The sequence below is a fragment of the Jaculus jaculus genome, chromosome 11 (genome assembly GCF_020740685.1).
Source record: "Jaculus jaculus isolate mJacJac1 chromosome 11, mJacJac1.mat.Y.cur, whole genome shotgun sequence".
Lineage (NCBI taxonomy): Eukaryota > Metazoa > Chordata > Mammalia > Rodentia > Dipodidae > Jaculus > Jaculus jaculus.
Window position 1 is genome coordinate 81,932,900 of NC_059112.1, and position 20,481 is coordinate 81,953,380.

General features: G+C 40.6%; 1 protein-coding gene across 2 annotated transcripts in view; it reads right to left on the reverse strand.

The window, feature by feature from the left end:
* Positions 1–20,481, reverse strand: part of Tnik (TRAF2 and NCK interacting kinase) — a 429,300-nt gene that overhangs the window by 58,218 nt on the left and 350,601 nt on the right. For both annotated transcript variants that reach the window (XM_004652342.2, XM_004652341.2), the window contains exons 16-18: positions 16,587–16,751; positions 13,721–13,960; positions 10,707–10,813 (exon numbers count right to left, since the gene is read on the reverse strand). In XM_004652342.2, the coding sequence (XP_004652399.1) occupies positions 10,707–10,813; positions 13,721–13,960; positions 16,587–16,751 (512 nt within the window). The remainder of the gene's footprint in view (positions 1–10,706; positions 10,814–13,720; positions 13,961–16,586; positions 16,752–20,481) is intronic.

Sequence of the window (20,481 nt, forward strand, 5' to 3'; positions counted from 1 at the left end):
AATAAAAATTAAAAAAAATAAAATTCTATTTTAGAGAGAGAGAGAGAGAGAGAGAGAGAGAGAGGGAGTGAATTGGCATGCCAGGGCCTCAGTCACTACAATTGAACTCCAGGCATTTTTGCCACCTAGTGAGCATGTGCAACCTTGTGCTTGCCTCACCTTTGTGTTTCTGGCTTACGTGGGATCTGGAGAGTTAAACATGGGTCTTTAGGCTTCATAGACAAGTGCCTTAACTGCTAGGCAATCTTTTTTTGTGTGTGTTTTTATTTTTAAAAATATTTATTTTACTTGCATGCAGAGAGAGAGAGAGAGAGAGAGAGAAAGAGAGAGAGAGAGAGAGAGAGAGAGAGAGAGAGAGAGAGAGAGGGAGCACACAGAAATGCCAGGGCCTCTTGCCACTGTAAATGAACTCCAGATGCATGCATCACTTTGTGCATCTGGCTTAGGTAGGTACTGGGGAATCAAACCTGGTCATTAGGATTTCCAGGCAAATGCCTTAACTGCTGAGCTATCACTCCAGCCCACAAATCTTAAAAGGTTTTTCTTGGGATGGAGAGATGGCTCAATGGGTAAAGCACTTGCTGGTTTAGTAGATCTGAGCTTAGGTCCACAATACTCATGTAAAGCTGGACATGGTAGTGAGTTGGTATGACCCTGGTGCTCCTATGATGTAATGGGTGGTGGAGACAGAACTCTCAAGAGCTTGTATGCCAGCTAGCCTGGCATATGCAATGGCAAGCAATAAGAGACCCCATCTCAAACAAGGTGGAATGTGAGGTCAACACCCAAAGTTGTCTCCTGACTTTCACATGCATGCAATGGCACATGTACACCCTCACTTTTATGTATATATACATGTATCACACACACAGAGATTAAAAAATGAACAAGGCTCCCCTTTATTTATTTATTTACTTATTTATTTATTTGTTGTTCATTTTTATTTATTTGAGAGTGACAGACAGAGAAAGAGGCAGATGGGGAGAGAGAGAGAAAATGGGCACACCAGGGCTTCCAGCCACTGCAAACGAACTCCAGATGCATGAGCCCCCTTATGCATCTGGCTAATGTGGGTCCTGGAGAATCAAGCCTTGAACCAGGGTCCTTGGGCTTCACAGTCAAGCACTTAACAGCTAAGCCATCTCTCCAGCCCAAGGCTCCCCTTTAAATGCTTCTTCCAATGTTCATCATGAAGAACTTCAAACATATGAAAAGTTAAAAATAAGGAAGGAATACATGTAATCTCCAAGCCAGGAGACAGTTAACTATATTTTATAATTTGATGACTTATCTTCCAGTCTTTTTCCTTTTCATAGACAGAAACATATCATATATTCAGCTTTGCTTCCTATTTTTCTCCTTTAATATCATATTGTGAGCACTTTCTTAAATCTATGAAAATAGCAATGGCTGCATAATAAGACATCATAGAGATGAATTAGTTTGATCATTTCTCTATTAAGGGGCTTCCAATACATTGCTGTGGAAAACAACACAGAGATAACCATCTATCTGGGCTGCAACACTCATTTATGCCTTTATTTCCTGCAATGAGAATTCATGGGGAAAGGGCATGAACTGGGGCATAGGTGAATGCATATAGGTATCAACAATGTTCACTGTAGTCTGTTACTCTTCATCTTTGAATGCTGGTCTGATTTTATGCTCCACTGTTTTAATGTGGTTTTAAAAATATTGCTAATGGGCTGGAGAGATGGCTTAGTGGTTAAGTCATTTGCCTGCAAAAGCCTAAGGACACAAGTTTGATTCCCTAGTACCCATGTAAGCCAGATACACTAGGTGGCACATGCATCTGGAATTCATCAGCAGTGGCTGGAGGCCCTGGTGTGCCTATTTTCTCTCTCTCTCTTTCTCCCTCACTCTCTCATTGCCTCTTGTATCTTTCTCTCAAATAAATAAATAAACAAAATAAAAATATTTTAAAAATACTAATGATGCAGAATAAGGTTTTGTTCATGTTTATTTTCCATTTATAAGTCCTCTTTTGTGAACTACTGATCAAATCCTTTGTTCATATAGCTTTGTAGTTTCGATTTCTTAAAATGGTTTTCATACAGAAATCTCTTAGGTTCTTAAGCTACTATCAAAGAGAGGCTTTAAAATAATTATTATTAAATGCTAACTCAAGAGCAAATTGGCTATGGCCCTCAACTTTTAGAAGCTGTTTGTGTCTTATGCACCTTCATCTTTACTGCCTTCAGAAGAGAAGCATTTATTCAGTCAGCATTCTCATACTAAGAACTGGGTCAGGCCGTTGAGATCTGGCAGTGGTAAGATAGCCTGTGCACTCTATTGGCTTAGGAAGATGCAGACCACTTCATTCATGCCTCACCTGAATGATGGGGAAGCCTAAAGCAGGGCCACCACGGGAGAAGAGCAAAGCTGCATGAGAAGAGATATCTAGCAGTGGTGGTGGTGGTAGGTGGTTGCTGAGGGTTTTAGGATTTTGTTAAAAAAATGATGATCTGATCCAACTCTCTAGCCTTTGTGTCTGTTTAAAAGCATATTCTTAGCAGGGCTCTTTTAGATTTAGTTACAGAGAGTATAGTCAGTGCAATAGTGAGATAACAAAGAGTTATTCTTGTGAGAAGGAGACATGTTCAGAATAAGAAAGTTCTGATTCTATCCTATTACAGGTACATACTTGAGCACTGAGGGTTCTGACTCAAAATTCACTCAGAGGTATTTTGTATCATATTACTGATTCAAACATACCATTTTCCAAGTTGCTAAATTTTCTTTTAGCTTAAAACACATTGATCTCTTCTTTTGTCCATGATTTACACAATCTTGGGTAGGGAGATCCAAGACAGAAAGATCAAATCTACTGCCACCCCCAGTTTCTGAGAGGGAAGGTGTGACTCAGTACCAGCACCCTCTGTTTTCTTGCAGGCTCATGTCTTTGTGGATGAAGTTACTACCATGTTGTGGTTCTAATGCAGTGAGGCATTGTTTAAAATGCCATGATAACATCCACAATGAGCTGTTGATCAGAGAGACCTACAAGGTTTACCAAAAGAAGAGAGACTTCTGTCAGAGCACTTGATGACCCACCAAAGGTTAATGGAAATACCCTGCAGCTGAAGACACCATGTACTGTTGGTATGGAACATGGAGAGACCTGGTTGGAACCTGGAAGAGAGTCAGTCCCCAGACAGTTAGCTTGTCTAGTGCTAGAAGGTACTACATGAGCTACTGGGGGAAAATGGCCAACATCTATCCAATCAACTCATTACTTAGCAGCAAACAACCACATGTAATGCTCACCCAAGTGCAATAGTGGCACACAGCCATGGTGGGTAGCCAATTGCTCTTGAATTGGCTAATGAATCCACTCAGTGGAATGGAACCCATAGTTGGAACTGGGAAACAAGTCAGAATCATATCCAAATAATGAGTTTGCTCTCCAATATCAAGCTCCCACTAATCTTGGGCTACAAGAGGGCTTACACTTATTAAATTCTCTCTAAACTAAGAATGATTATCCTATTTATCTGAAGTGGACTTCACTCTCCATTGGAGAATTTGCTTCTCTTTTTCAGATGGATGCAGGACCTGAGGAGAGAATTGGCCCATTGCACCTCGCCAGGGCCCCAGCTGAAACAACAGAGGAATTAGGGCAATGAGCAAGAGTGCTGCTTTCTTGGTGAACCTGGTACCGACACAAGGGTGAAGGAGAGAGACACAAAGCACACTCACCTCCTACAAAACCAGAGATCCAGAGACACAGAGACTCCCAAGACCTCATCACTGATGTAGACCTCAAACAAACCCAACATGGCTCAGGAAAATTCACGGAAGAGGGGGAAGAAAGATTGTTAGAGCCACAAGTTGGGACATTATACTCAGAGACATTGCCTCTTCCCCTTAACTGATCGCTACCCTCACAATGCACAATCCACAATCCCCATGGGGATAACTGGCAACCCCAATGAGGAGGGTCCCTTTGGAGGGGGGAAGGCAGGGAGGATGCTAAGGATGGTAGCAACATGTGCTGTTTACACACTGAGTATGTACATATCTAATTAGGAAAAAAAATCTAAACAAATAAATGTTTAAAATTAAAAAAAAATGCCATGCTATGCTTTCAGTTTGTTCTGGCCAGCTCAAGGGTAAGAAGTATGTGTCAGATATTCTGTACTAAGTTTAGTGTTACATGGTTCGTATATAGATTTATAGGTTTGAAACACCATTGTCCTCAAGCTTGATACTTGTAGTTTACCAATAACATGGCCATAAAATATTCATCTTTATTAGCAAAATTAAACCATATAATCTATTTACAATTAATTTGTTAAGGTAGCATACAAAGAAATGGGTTTCATTACGGCATTTTCACATCCACTTTTTTGTTTGTTTGTTTTGAGGTAAGGTCCCACACTAGCCCAGGCTGACCTGGAATTCACTATGTTGTCTCAGGCTGGCCTCAAACTCACAGTTATCCTCCTATCTCTGCCTGGTGCTGGGATGAAAGACACGCACCACCACACCCAGCTCACATTTTTAAACCATACAATCTTGTTTTGAGATATCTGCCTAAACTGTAGTTGAGTAGAGCTGGCCAGAAACCCTGGGTAACTTTAATAGAAAACATGTGCAAGCATTACTATATCCTCCTAACTTATTAATTTGCATATAAATCTAGATATTTGCCCTTATAGTTGGTTACTAAATCAATGTATTAGTAAAATCAACTGCAGGGTGACTATTGGTAAACTTCAGGAGAATCAAAAAGTTCTTGATATTTTAGCAGTATTTTTCATGTATGGTTGCCATTTTGTGGAAACAGTTTGTATCTAATGGGTTGAAGTAAATTTGGATAAAAAATGCAAATACCCTTAGATGAGAAAACACTTGGAATTATCAATGCTAATTTATTTAATATTTCATATGGCAATTTTTTCATAAGGAAATAACTGCATTTCTATAATTCTTAAATAATGAATTCTTCCATACTTCTTTATTAAATAGTAGTAGTCAGGGAATTAGTATGTATAATTAATAAATTCTAAAAATATTTGTTTTTCTGCTAACTAAATATAGATTAATATAGGGCCTAGTAAGAATTCTTGGTGTTTTTCTTATTCTGGAGAATGGTATTGTCATGTTGTTTGTATTAAAAAGTTTATTGAGAGAAAGTCAGTGGTAGATACTTTGAAATGTTTTCCGTGGAGGATGTGGTGTGGTGACAATATCCAGCTACGTGCTCTAATGTAGCTTTCCTTTGATTTATCCATGAAAACATTGCTTTGTGAGACTCGCTGGATCAGGATGAGGGATGTAGGAGCACAAGCCACAGGGCACATGGTGAAGCCTCAACAGAACTGTGGTAATGGGATGTACATAGTAGAGACAACACTGACCAGTACATGGCTCTGAACAACATGGGAAAATGATGCCGTAAATATCATCGGTGTTTGGGGAACAATTCCTGCAACTAGAAGTGTCATGGGTGGTGTTAGGAAGAAGAGGGTGGGCTTGGGAGATGGATCAACTTTTAAAGGAACTTGATGCTAAGCCTACCTGGCTGGGCTGGGGAGATGGATCTGCATTTAAAAGTGCTTGCTTTCAAAACCTGCCAGCTTGGGTTGGCCCACATTCAACTCCGTGGTACCCATGTAATCCCAGATGCACCAAGTGGTGCATGTGTCTGGAGTTCCTATGAAGTGACAAGAGGTCTTGGTGCACCCATTTTCATTCTCTTACTCTCTCTTTCTCTCTCATCACAAATAAGTAAATAAAAATGTTTAATTAATTAATTAACTAATTTGTAAAAAGGGAGTTGGATCAGTGGTAACAAGGGCTGGATGGATAAGAAGTTAAGTGTGCTTCCTACAAAAGCATGATGGCCCTGAGGGGACCTGAAACTGCCTCAGTTCATGTGCCTCTAACCCCAGTCCAGCAAACAGAAGCCAAGGCCAGGGAATCACCTGGGCTTGTCACCAAGCAGCAAGCTCCAGTATCAGTAAGACCCCACGTCAAAATAAGAACAGGCAGAACTTTGATTAGTGTGCTGGGCCTTGGATCAGTGGTTAAGAAGTCTTAACCTGGTTTGAGCAATGATGGCAAAGGCTTCAGTTTTCCTGGCACTTGTGGATGTTGAGAAAAATACTAGTAGGACAGGGTACCTAGCCTGTGTCTGGAAAGGGTAGGAGAGCAGGGTGATCAGAGAAAAGGTAGGCCATTCACCACCAGCTCTTACAGCTTGCTGGTGGCCAGGAGAGATGTAGGCCAACCAAGAGGGAGGCTGTGGGCCTATTGTGGGATGAGGCTTTGGACGTCTACAGGGCTAGCTGGGATGCACATGTGTCTGCCGGGCTTGGAACCTTTTCTTGTGTGAAGTTAATTAGCTCCCATGCGTATTAAATTCCTGACCTCGGCCTCATTAGCACACATCCTCCTCACTCCAGCTAGCCAGCATCAATGCTGATCTTATTAGCTTGCTATTTTTGCCACTGAAGACTGAAAGAAGTGTTTAGTTCCTATGTAACCCCACAGAGGATGAGAGGAACTTGACAATACCTTTTCTACCTTGATGCTTTTAGAAACCATGAATAATCTGACAAAATGTCACATCACTCATATTTTTCTCTTATTCTGTTTGTATGGTCTGGCTATAGGGACTGTGGGTCTGAGATCAATGCTCATACAGAAGTTCAGTTTCAGAATTCCATTAAGTAACGGGTTTCTCTTGGTCATAAATTAACTAAGACCACTCAGATCCAAACATGTAAGAACTTGAAAATATCAAAAATGTGTTTTTTTAATTACTAACTCTTAATTCATACATTTTTCTATCCAGCAGACAGTGCTGTCTACAAAACAAACTGAAGTAAAAATGTGATTGATTATTCCATCCACTGGACTCATATAAAAAAGTCAAAACAGAGAATAAAGGATTACAAAGTGGGCCAAATCTTTAATTAACTGGATGACTGCCAAAATTCATTAGACTTTGTTCTGTGATGACACAGCCAGTGAGAACAAATAAGCCATAAGAAAGAAGATAGGTTTGGGATGGGGCAGGGAATTATATTTTGAAATTAAGCATACAGCCATTAAGTTTTGATTATTTTCTTTCTGGTTGAATTTAAATCTTTTAATTTTCTGAATGTACTTTTTTGATCAAATGTTAATTTGCTTTAAAAGAACACACGAATCAAAGCTCTGCCCTTACTGATATTGGAGCTTCCTGCTTGGTGACCAGCCCAGGCGATTCCCTGGTCGTGGTTTCTGTTTGCTGGGCTGGGGTTAGAGGCATGTGTGACCATGCCTGAGTGTTTATGTGGATTTTGAAGATTCGAACTGAGGCAGTTTCAGGCCCCCCTCAGGCCATCATGCTTTTGTAGGAAGCACACTTAACTTCTGATCCAACCCTCCAGCCCTGGTGTCTACTTAAAATCATGTTCTTGGTAGGGCTCTTTTAGATTTAGTTATAGGGAGTGTAGATAGCAGAACAGTGAGATAACAGTTATTCTTATGAGAAGGAAACGTGCTCAGAATCGAAAAGTTCTGATTTTGTCTCATTATAGGTACATAACTGAACACTGCATTTGTTCTGACTCAAAATTCATCCAGGGATATTCTGTAATTTATTATTGATTCCAACATACCATTTTCCATGTTACTACAACACACACACACACACACACACACACACACACTTGTAGCCACAAGTTAATGTCTTCCCCCTTATCTGGGGTTTCTCAGCACTAAATGCAGGATGCAAAGTCTGAGCTTCTTAACCTTTAGGATTTGCATTCTTTCCCTCTTTGTTTGGCTGGTACAGTGGTTTGTGTCTCAGTCACTTCAGAGCACATACCAAGAGAACCTCCTCCCCAGTATGCAGTGACTCAGGGAACCAGCCTCCTGCTTTGTTAAAATAGTATCATATTAAATTTGGGTTCCCTCAGTTGGCCATAAAAGAAGAGAGGATCTATTTTCTTTAATAAGTTAATTTGCATATTCACTCCAGTGGAAAATAAGAAAGTGAAGTAAACATAATTTTGTCTCTAATGATACATCTACCCCAACAAATAGTAGGTATGGTTGGACCCATGGGCTGTGGGCAATCTTAGTTGGAACCACTTGGTCCCAGGGCCACTTACAGTTCAGCATACAACGGGTACTTAACATATATTAGCTGAATCTCACAAATGAATTAAGAGAACATAAAACATCAAATCTTTCCTTTATTAGGCTGTGTAATTTTAACTGGAATTGACTCTAACTTTGCTAATTTTTTAGTACCCCTTGAGAATCACTTCAAAGAAAGTGTGAGAAGAAAAAAAAAACCAACAAAGAACACCAAAGAAATCGTGACCAAGTATGGGGAGTATAGCTTAGAAGTACTGTCAAGGAAAAATTATTTAATCATATCCCCATGGCTGGAGATGTAGCTCAGTGGTAAAACACTTGCCTAGCTTACTCAATGCCCTGGACTCAATTCTCAGCACTGAAACAAAAGTCACAATAAAGGCAAATGAAAGCATCTTTTTAAAAATGGCTTCATAGATGTGTGATTATTTGTTAAATGGTAAAAAACAAACAAACAAACAAAAAACCTTTAAGGACTAAGGTAGGAGAGGCTGAGCCCCAACACAACACATCTCTAGTGCTCAGGTCCTGTGAAGTTTCTTTCCATAGCCCTTGGCTATAGAACTTTCTCACATCCAGAGATGGAAGGAAGATGATGTAAGGAGAGCTTTCAATAATCCTGTGTATTAGCCCTTTCCCTTTTGACAGGCTACTGAGATGGTCAAAGCTAAAGAAGTCCAGGAGGAAACGTCTGTGGGGTAAAGACTCAAAGAATAAGAGGGAGAATGAGGAAGATACCCGACATAGACCTCTTGTCTCCACAAGTAAACTCACACATGTATCCACACCAGAAAACACACGCATGTCCCCACACATATATACCTGCATGTATACACATACACAGGCAAAAAAAAAAAAAAGCACCAGAATGTGGGGATATAAAGTGATCATATGGTAAATGCTAGTCAGTCACACGGAGGTACGTGATGGCTGAAGCAGTACGTATGCTCTACCTGCAGAGATGGGGATTGTCCCCCCTTACCTCAAATCTGTCTGACTTTCATTGTTGGTGAATAATTATGACCTCTTAGCTCACTTCCTCTCTACCTCTGTAAGTAGAAAAATGTTAGCCATTGTTCACAAAGTCTGCAGTTGTTGCACAAAATAAAATGCTGAAGTGTTCCAAGGGAAAAGTTCTTATTTTATATGCCACTGGACATAAAAAACCAATTATCTTAAGCCCTAATGTCATTAAAATAGCACTTCAGAGGGAATAAAAAGCTGCTTCTTATTTGGCTATATAGAGAGTCATCCTTCTTTCTTTTTGGTTGACAGAACAAAACATTTTAAAGTTGAGGTAATGTTTGGTCTAAGCAGATGCAATTCTAAACAACTGATCTAATGAACAGAGCCCCCAGGGCAGAGTTCAAAAGAGCAAGAAGTGCTGATAATTGGAGATTTATCTCCATGTGAAAAGGGATATTGATAAAGTTCAGCAGGTATTCCCATGTTGGCATGCCTCCGGCTGCCTGGTCACAGTGCCTGCCATTCAACCTATGCTGCTTAGCAACACCAGATCGAAATGAACCTGAGAAGTCACAGGGGGCAATGGCTCACTCAGAGCCTCAGCAAATTGGTAACTCCACTCAGAATGAGCTGGCATCATTGTCCTAAAGGGATTCTTAGGGCATTCTTACCGTAGCTCCATCTTATTTATGGATTGACCTCTTTCTAAGACTTTTTAGATGAAGAGGAAAAGCATTCTATATCTTAAAGATATGTATAAACAGTCCTCCACTCTCTCTCTGAGGGTCATTCTCTTATTATGAACACAATGAGGAAAAATGAAGCCTGCCCAAGAGCATCCTTTTTATAGCCTCAGTAGAGGCCTCTTGCTATTTCAGTAGGTCCTAAAAAGGGATGAATTCATCATGAAAAATCTGAATAACAGCAACAAATAGCATCTGCTACCATATAATCTGCCCAGATACTGTGAAGATACTGTTTACTTCCTAGCAGCTCTTAAGACTTCTGCCCCAGCCAGTGTGAGGGGGTACAACTTTTGTGCATTATCCATGGAACATTCTAGAAGGACATAGAAAGTCACAGAAGCATAACCATTTTATAGATCCTCCGTAATGCCACTGAGGTGATTTATTCATGGAATCTGGTTCTTTTGACATTTCTATGCTGGTGCAGTTCTTCAGTGGGTCACTGTTTCCTTGGCAACTGCTTTGTAATGACTTAGCGGCTCCCAGGCCACAATGCTTGACCTGATGCTAAAACTCACCTCACAACAGGCCATTTTGTTCTGTTAACTCCATAAAATGGTCTCTTAAGCAATGATTTGTGGCAGTGTAAGGATACTTGTATGTGTAATTTTGCTCCTAGATTTTCAAAGCTGTTAGTTAAAAAACTCCCCCTCCCTCCATTAAGTCCAGAGTTAGCTCATTCACTTACTCATTCATAAGTTTGTGAGCCCTCAGTGTACATGGTATTCTAAAATCTACTGAAGTCATAAAGGCCTTCAAAACTTACAGTCCAGTTGCAAGCCAATATACTTCTGAAGTACAAGAGACATTTTTTAAGGAAAGCAATGATGGCCAGGGGAGCTTTCGCCTTCATCTTGGCCAACTTTCTCCCCTTACCTTGCTCTGATGGGTTGAGATCCTAGTCTGGGTCCCAGAGCACTACCATTCCCAGGAGAATTCTTTCTGGCTAATGCTGGGGATATAGAAGTTGTTCTTTGAGGCACCTGGAAGAAAACCAGAGTTCATAAATTTTTTTATAAAACAGCTTCCATAGGCTATTGTCTGAGAAGCCTTTTCATATTCAAAGACTGGCCAGGAATCATGGAAACTATATGATATATGAAACTATACTACTCAAAGAAATATTAAACTTCCTAAACAAAATCAAATAAGGACCCACTGGAAAAAGTCAATGAGGCACAATAAATAACCATGAATGGTCTTTTTGATCATAAAAACAAATTAAGAGAGGCTAAACAAATAACTTTAACTTACTGAGCTATAGTAATTATCCTCCATTATATAGGCAAGAATATAGATAGATAAACGATATCTCTTTGGTGGTGCTCTTACTTCAATGAAAGTTGCATTAGGAGAGAGACAACCATTCTATTTTTTTATGAGAGAGAGAGAGAGAGAGAGAGAGAGAGAGGGAATTGGCACACTAGGGCCTTCAGCCCCTGAAATCAAACTCCAGACACATGGGCTATCTGTGTGCATGTGTGACCTTTCATGCTGTGTCACCTTGTGCATCTGGCTTACTTGGGATCTGGAGAATAAAGCATGGGTCCTTGGGTTTTGTAGGCAAGTGCCTTAACTGCTGTGCCATCTTTTCATCCCCTGGTCTATTTTTAATTCATATCAAAGTTAACTATTAGATTATGAAATCCAGTGAGAAATTGGAAATGGTTCAGGCCTTCAGATAGAAGTTTGTTATGATCAATCTCTGGTTGTCAACTTAACAGGAATTAGAATTACCATGGAAACAAATCTCTTGTCATGTCTGTTTAGGGGGTTTCTAGATAAGATTAACTGAGGCAGGAAGATCCACTCTAACTATGGGTGGCACCATTCATGCAATGGGTGTCTGGACTGTGTATGAAAAGGAAAGACATGGCCAAGAATTTGGCATTCATTACTCTCTGCTTCCACACGTTTAGACTGAATGTGATCAACTCTGCTGCCATGCTTTTCCTGCCATGAGAAACCATGACCTGGAACTGTAAGCTGAAATAAATCCTTCTTCCTTTGCACTAATCTTTGTCAGGTATTTTGACCTAGCAATGAGAAGGTAACTAATACAAAGTCATATACCAGCAATCCCATAGATTCTAGTATACTAGATTACTAGTATAACATGGAAACATCTGAATGTTTTCACTTCCTGGTCAGTGAGATATAACTATTTAAAACTCCACACCCAAAACAATTATGACAGTTAGAAAATGTCATGGAAAACTGATTTAAGATTGAAAATACTGTAGGGGGCTTCAAATAGCCAGTGGGAGTACCAGTGAGACTGAGAGAGATAGTAGAAAAATGTATTATTGTCTCATCTGGGAAAAGTGCAAGGTAGAATTCAAATACATTTCCTTTTTGGAAACATACAGGCACTGGCTTATAAAATCAAATATTGAAAAAGTGTACCAAAAGAAGTCCATTATTTAATAGAATCACTTTATGAATCCAACTGTAGAAAATTACTTTCAATATAAAGTGCCATTGTTAAGATGCTCTGCAAAAATTCTTTTATTATAATTTGCTTTAACATAGAGATGGGTCAGGGAAGTAAAAGAGGTTGGCCAAATTGGAATGAATACCTGTACACAATAAATACTACTAATGCTATTTTCCCTTTTCTTTTTGTAAACCCAAGCATCTGTAGAGAGGGGCCCAATCTAAGTATCTTAAGTGACTTGAACTTACTACCATTATGTATATACACTCATGATTTTAGAGGGTGGGGCAATAACTTCTGCTTTCATTTCTTCAGCTTTTGTGTGCAATTTATTTTTCATATTGAATTTAGCTCTTTTTGATGGAATTTCTGCTTCTACAACAACAACAAAAACAGTCACAAAAGCCATCATTACAGTTTTTCTTGTTAAAATAATGGAAATCCTGCTATAAGATCATTTTAAGAAGATGAAAAAATATTTGTTTATTATTAAAAGCTATTTTTTTCCAGTGCTAGTAGGATTCTTTTTTCTTCTCGAAATTGCAGGACATTCCATTTGTTACAGCTTCCTGTGCTGAGCTCAAGAGAGAGCATTCCTGAACCAGTATTTTAAAGACATCCAGGTGGCATGTGGAAATATGCAGGGGCACTTTCAAGAACATTTGTTGGCATAAACAATGCTTTTACAGGAAAACAACAATAGGATTGTTTTGTAAAGTGGGAAGAACATTCACCTTACCCTTCAGTTTAACCTTTAGCAGTTAAGGATGGCAGTAAACATGACCATATAGAAAGAGCAGTTTGTAAGTACAGCCACTAAACTATCTCAAAAGCAAGATCATCTTCTGAACCTATTAAGTCTAGTGTTAAAAATAATAGTAAGTGAATTTTGTACACTTTATCTTGAGGTTTTAAGTTGTCTAGAGGTAGATCCAGTGGTAAATAAAAATATCCATTAAATTTTTCTTTCTTCCTTCCCTCCTTCCCTCCCTTCCTCCCTCCCTCCCTCCCTCCCTCCCTCCCTCCCTCCCTCCCTCCCTCCCTCCCTCCCTTCCTTTCTTCCTTTCTTTCTTTGCTTTTTTGATGTCTTTGAGGCAAGGTCTCACTGTAGCCCCAGGCTGACCTTGAACTCACCATGATCCTCATGCCTCAGCCTCCTGAGTTGATAGGCCTGACCCACCATGTCTAGCTTTTCCATTGATTTTTTTTTTTTTTTAATATTGATAGCAAAATAGTCTGGAATGACTAGGATGAAGAGGTCTGATTCTGTATAGAAGACATACTACTTTCCAGGGACTCATATACCTGAGCCTCAATTCTTCTGGGGGGAAAACGATAGATGATAATCCAAGACTAAAAGGACAAAGATAGGCATGAGAAGGAAGTACTTTGGCTTGGTCACCTTTGCCCTTACTCTGAAAGAAAAGAAAACACTGAGCCATATGAATACTACCTTTGGTGGAATGTCTTCTTCCTGTCGTAACCAAGAACTTCGGTCAAACTTCTCAATACGAGTGGGGAGAGGAGGGTTTTCCGAGGTGGGGTCTGAGTTCTGGCGTGGCATCTCCACGCGGTGAGAGGTCACGTTCAGAGACTCCTGGAACCCAGACAGGCCCTTAGTGGGCTGCTCGTGTACTGACTGGGAGGCGGTCAGGGCAGGTCCCTGGGATTTCACGGCTACCAGCTGAGGGATCTAAGCACAAACCAACATCAGGGCAGCATTATTAGAAGACAATCAGCAGAAGAGGCAACCAAGCTCTTGACAGAAGAACTGGACAGCAGAGCCCATCACAACTACCGACAGGACACTTTTTAATTGGCAATAGTTGTGCCTCGGGTAAACCTCATTAGCTGGGATACTGCTGTATACAGTACTGCGCAGCACACTCTATGCAACACTTCCGACTCTCCCATTTAGAGCAAAGGCTTCCTGGCAACAGGCTAAATGGTTTAGATTGGACTGCTAAGGTCAGTGGAGGAGTGAGATGATAACAGTAGTAACAATATCCAGGGAACATATACTGGCCAGACATATGTAAGCCCTTCCAGAACGATAAGCTCCCTCCTCTAATCCCCAGCTTTGACTTGGAAGTACTATTGCTCCAGAGAACTGCTCTATCTTTCCTTCTTGTGAGCTCACTGAGTCCAACATGGGGTGGACCCAACCATTTCCCTCACTTCACACATGAACAAAGGAAGGTGCAGAGAAGCTAAGACATGACCTGGAGATCACAGGTTAAGTGCTGGAGCCTGAACTGGAACCTAGCATTGTTCCACAGCCACAGGCCAAGTGCCTAACTTCTGTTGTGTACGCCTTCCTATGGTGAGGACTCTCACCCTTGACAACGCTCGCTGTCTCCTGACACCAGGACATTTCTGGGAGAGTAGTAAGTCTCACAAGAGGCCATGCAGTGTTATGACTCATGTAGGGATGTCTTGAAGACTTCCATGTGGGACTTCAAGGGAACTCACTAAAATAAGGAATCCTAGGGACCCATTGTTCCATCTCACTGCTCACACTTCACTGTGTCTTATAATTATTTGAGCCTGTCCCCCACTTTAGGAAGTCTGCCATGCTGATCACTGGATTCTGAATCTATCCTCTTGGTCTGGCCTCTAGTCAATAACTCTTGGCTGGGAAATATATTCTAGAGTGCTTACTAAATTATGCTGTTAATTCAACAAGCATTAATTTGCTATTGGCTTTGTACAGGCACCTGCCAGACCATCATTGTTCTGCAATTTCAGTTGGAATGTTATCAATGATAAGTCAAAGAAGCATTAAAGCTATATTCTACTGAATGTATTGCTTCAACCAGAATAGACCTTGTAAAATTCATATTAATGTAAATATCATTAAATATATTAAACAACATTAAACAAAGCACATTAAATTACCTAGTACAAAACACAGGCCCACTGTGTATGTATGTATGTGTGTGTGTATTTTATGTCTAGTGTATTATGTATGTTTATTGCATGCATGTTTGTGTGCAAATGTGCACACCCCTTGTACACATGTCTGGAGACCAGAGGAGAGGGTCCTGTGTCCTCCTCTGTCACTCTTCCATACCTTGAGACAGACTGTCACTCAATCTGGAGCTTTTCTTTTTTGGTCAGACTGGTTGACCAGCAAACTCTAGCAATGCTCTGGTGTCTGCCCCCCACTACAGTCCTAGGGTTACAGGCATTTGTGGCCACACATTTTTTTTTTTTGTTACATGGGCACAGGGGACTAAGTTTGGGAAGTCTCAGACTCTAATGCTTATGTGGCAGAGTTCTTCTCTACTGAACCTTTTCCCCAGTCTCTGAACATGTCCCAAATGTACCCTTTTGAAGGATCAGCATGAAAGAATTTTATATGAAAAAAAAACAGTCAAGGAGAAGATGTTTAAAGCTGGCTGCGGCTGCAAAATCATGAATCTTACTCATTACAGCCAACTTGAAACACAAGATATCCTTGATTTTATCAGTATTCTTTTAAGCTGCAGTTCAAACAGCAGTAATATTTCAAAGGTGACCTCAAAATGTGGTAAGGAAGTCTTACCACAGCTTGATCCTAGAAGACATTTAAGATATTTGGGTGAGAAAGGCTGTATTATCTTTATTCTTTCATGGAATTTCAAAATCCATTTCACTTTTTATTTCATAATTTAAAAATTTTACAGAACATCTCAAAACTTCCTCCTTTCCTAAAGGCAAAATGATATCCTTTCCTGACCCAATAGCTTGCAACAGTGGTCTTCACACTCAGAAGGGTTGCAGAATCATATGGAAGGCTTTTTAGTTTGAGAGCCAGATCCACCCTAAGTTTTTGGTCAGTAGGTCTGAAGCAGACCTATACATTTTTACCAAGTCTATGGGGAATGGACTACTGATCTGGTGACCACACCTGGAGAACCATGGGCTTAGAAGGTAAAGTTGCTTATCCAAATCCACTGAATTTCTCCAGCCCAAATTCCAAGAAATGAAAGATTGTTTATGTATATCTACCATACCTGAAAGGAAAACATACGAATTCCTGCAATAACCAGAAGGGTATTTATCCCCATGCTGCAGAATCTTCCAGAGTATCCAGAGCAGTCAATTTACCAAAAAATGACTCTGTGATTGACTCAAGATTAAGGATAGTGACATTTTTTTTTTCAGATTCAGAATTTTTCAGCCTTCAGATACTGTGGGGCTTAATATTACTATAAATTCAGTTACTAAAGGTAACATCTGATTGATCCTATGTCTGAACCCATGTTAAAATCTCCTAGGCTTTTAGTAAGTTTTCTTGGACTTACATCCAATGAAACAGAAAAAAATAATTATACCTGGGGGTCAACAGGTCTAAGCATTGGGGGTGTCCGAGCAGGCTGAACCCCACTAATGCTGAAGGACTCGGACCTTGGGGGCAGGTTGGGGTCAGATATCCTGTTGGCAACCTTGTGAGGCATGGCAGGTGAACTCTGCCGGTTGAGTCTTGACCGTTCTTCTACCTAAAAGTCAAAGGAAAGGAGACTTTTAGTGGATAGAAATCAGGGCCTTTCTAGATATTTTCTGCTATTATTTGCACAGCCATTTTGTGCCCCTCTGGTTGACTCAAAGAGCCTGAACTCTCTCCCTCTCCATTTCTGCTCTGTACTAAGAATTATAAAAGTCCCCCACATTGTCTTAGAGATGTCTAAAACACTCAAGCCATTGGCATTCCATTACCCTTTACTATGTATTATTTCAGTTAGCTAAGATTTCAAGTCTGTTGAGAGTTTCTCTTGTATTGCTCAAGCTAACAACATCATGTCGATTGATCGCAAAGCCATGGGATAGGCAGAGATGATGTAGATCCTAGATTACCAAAGGCAACTGCAGTAGTCATTAAGATTGCTTGGGAATAATAGAAATTTGCTTATTGTTGCCCCATGGGATGGGGGATGGAGATGAGCCACAGGAATGGCCAACAGGAGGGAGAAGTTTCATGCAAGCGATCTGTACTTCTCAGACTTCTTGTACCATTTCTTTTTCTCTTCAGGCCTATTTCCTTTCAATTGCCTTTACCCAATCCCTGAAATACACTGCTCCTCCCCATTCTCAGCCTGAACTCCACTGCCTGGTGCTGCTCCCTACATCTCCACTCATGGTGCTCTCTTTTCCTCCCGCATCTTTTTTTCCTTCTTTCTTCTCTCCTCTTGAGTCCTTTTGTTTCCCTCTTGCCTTATTTTCCAGAGTCTCTCTCAGCCCAGGAAAGGTTCACAGAATCAGTGGCACTTTGAAAACTGGTCAAAGTTGCCACTCATCATATTTACGGCAACTGTTGTGGAGGATGGCTTTAAAGAGAAAGAGTTTGCCAAGATGGACACTGAAAGACATGATGGAAGAAGACCTCAGAGTCAACTTTAAGAGACCTAGGAATTTTCTTCCATAACCATCTGTCATGTCTTATATTTCTTTGTGTATGTGTGGTATGTGTGCATGGATGTATCCATGTTCATATGTATGTGGGCAAGTATACATGCCTGTGGAGGCCAGAGGTCAAGGTTTGGGTCCCCAATCACTCTTCACCTTATTTCAGGAGACAGGGTATCTGACTGAACTTGAAGATGAGGCTACACCAGCCAGTGAGCCTTGAGGATTCTCTTGTCTTAAGCTCTCCAGTGCTGGGATTATAGACATGCAACCCCTTGCTTAGCTTTTATATATTAGGTGCCCCAACTCATGTTTCGATGTTTGCTCAAAAGCACTTCACCAAACAAGCTATTTCCTCAGCCCCTACCTTTCTTTAGGGTCAAATGTGTAGGCTTCTCAAGTCTGCCCACCCTGATGACCTATCAGAGTGAATTCTTAGATCTCTTCTGCTGATTCAAAATTTAGGTCTGTCTGCATATTGCTATGCAGCAGCTAAAAGTTTTCATTTGTCTTAGTGCCTGAAATAAAAATTCAAGGGAATTATTCTTTCCTATCTTCCCTGGCCCATGTTGACTCTTTCTAGAGGCAGACCCACTTTCCTATACAGAGTAAGTAAGTCTTTAGTTTTCAATCCTCAAGTAGGCTAAGAAAAGCCACATCATAGGAATCAGCCTTCCTACCTCTACTGGAGGCAATCTGAGCATCTGTTCCTTCATCTTGGCTGTGTAGGGCTTGTACAAATGGACCCAGTTCACTCTGGCTTTGAAATTCCATGTGCAAGAAGGTCAGGGACGTAAATCAAACTGTGTATATTTTGTGTGTGTATGTACTCATATGTGTGTGTGTGTGTGTGTGTGTATGTACGCAAAGTATTACATAGGCTACAATTACTTGGCTATTGCATGGAGAAGAACGGTCAGTGTTGAGATAAGACAACAAAGATACAACAGCCCCACAAAGACAGCAAGGGATCAACCAAGGCATACAATCTACTGCATCCAAATGCCAGAGGTTTTTGAAAATGAAGGTGAATATTACTGTACCATTGAAATTGATCTAATATTAGTCATTTTCTTATTTCCAGGGTCCTATGCAAACCTGGCCTGAAACTCTATGTTGCTGAAGATGACCTTGAACTTCTGATCCTTCTGCCTCATCCTCTCAAGCGCTGTGATTACAGGTTGGTGCCACCATGTCCGGCTCATGAGTTGATGGGGATCAAAGTTAGGGCTTCCTGCATGCTGGGCAGGAACTCTGATCCATGGAGCCACACCCCCATCTTCCTCTAGGACATATATGCACTGCACAAACTCCCTTGCACTACCCAAGCCACCTCAGGTGCATTTCAAAGAAACACCTGGTTTCTCTACTCTAGCACCTGCTATCCCAGACTCAAAACCCAGATGTGTCCAGAGTGAGGAATACTTGTAGTTATTATTAGTTTTAACTAGCAGATGCTCTCAGTTTTAAATACACAGTAAAAGGCAACATATTAAAAGACAACAGTAAAAATGTCTTTTCTCCCAAACTCCATCTTTAACAAAAATATTTTTAAAATATTTAATTTTAATTTTCTTTATTTATGAGAGAGAGAGAGAGAGAGAGAGAGAGAGAGAAAGAGACAGAAAATATGGGTGCAGCAGGGCCTCTAGCCACTGAAACTGAACTTCAGATGGATGCATCCCCATGTGCATCTAGCTTACAAGGGTTCTGGAGAATTGCACGTGGGTTCTTGGGCTTCTCAGGCTAGCACCTTAACATCTAAGCAATCTCTTCAGCCCCAAAATATTTTTTTTTGAGATAAAAATTCTCTTTGCAACTAAAAGCAGCAACTCATTAGTAGAGTGAGTATTCTGTCAATCATAGGACTGAAGGTCACATATGTTCGCAAATATGCTATCAGAAAGAAACAGTGTAGAAAGGAGGGTCCTGAATTTCATAGAAAATTAGTGGCTTTGAGCTCAGCACTGAAGTATCTCTATAACACCTTACAAGGCTCAGTCCGGGTCTATTGCAGAAGAGGTGGCAGGAAGAATGTAAGAGCCAAAGGAAGGGAAGGACTTCTTACAATGTGTTCCTCCAGACACAAAATGGCCTGGATATCCATGACCTCACAATGCCAGATACTACGTACACAAGACCATCATAATAGGAGGAAAAGATCATGACATCAAAATAAAAGAGAGACTGATTGAGAGGGGGAGGGGATATGATGGAGAGTGGAGTTTCAAAGGGAAAGTGGGGGAGGGAGGGAGGGAGTTACCATGGGATATTGCTTACAATCATGGAAGTTGTCAATAAAAATAAATAAATAAATAAATAAACTATTAATAAAAGAAAATTAGTGGCTTTGATTAGAGGTTAATGATGAACTCCTGGAAATACCAGCTCACATCGCAGATTCTACCATTAGTCTGTCTCAACCTGCAACATCCTAAGATATATAGTGACAATTGTGAGTCAAGTGCTTGCTATACAAGCATCAGGGCCTGAATTCGGATATGCAGCCACCACATAAAAGCTTAGCGTGGCAGTGGGTGCCTGTCATCAAAGCACTGCAGAGGTAGAGATGGGAGGCCCCTGCGACTTGTTAACTAGCTGAATTGGTGAGCTCCAAGTTCTGTGAAATACACTGTCTCAAAACTCAAGGTGGAGAGCAACTGAGGAAGATATGTGATGTCATCCTCTAGGCCTCCAAATGCAGGTAGGTGCACACATGTACACACACCTGCATATTCAACAAACACATGTCCTCACATGCACACATGCCACATATCCATTCACACACGAAAAGGAAAATAACCAATTGTTACACTCAATAAATGA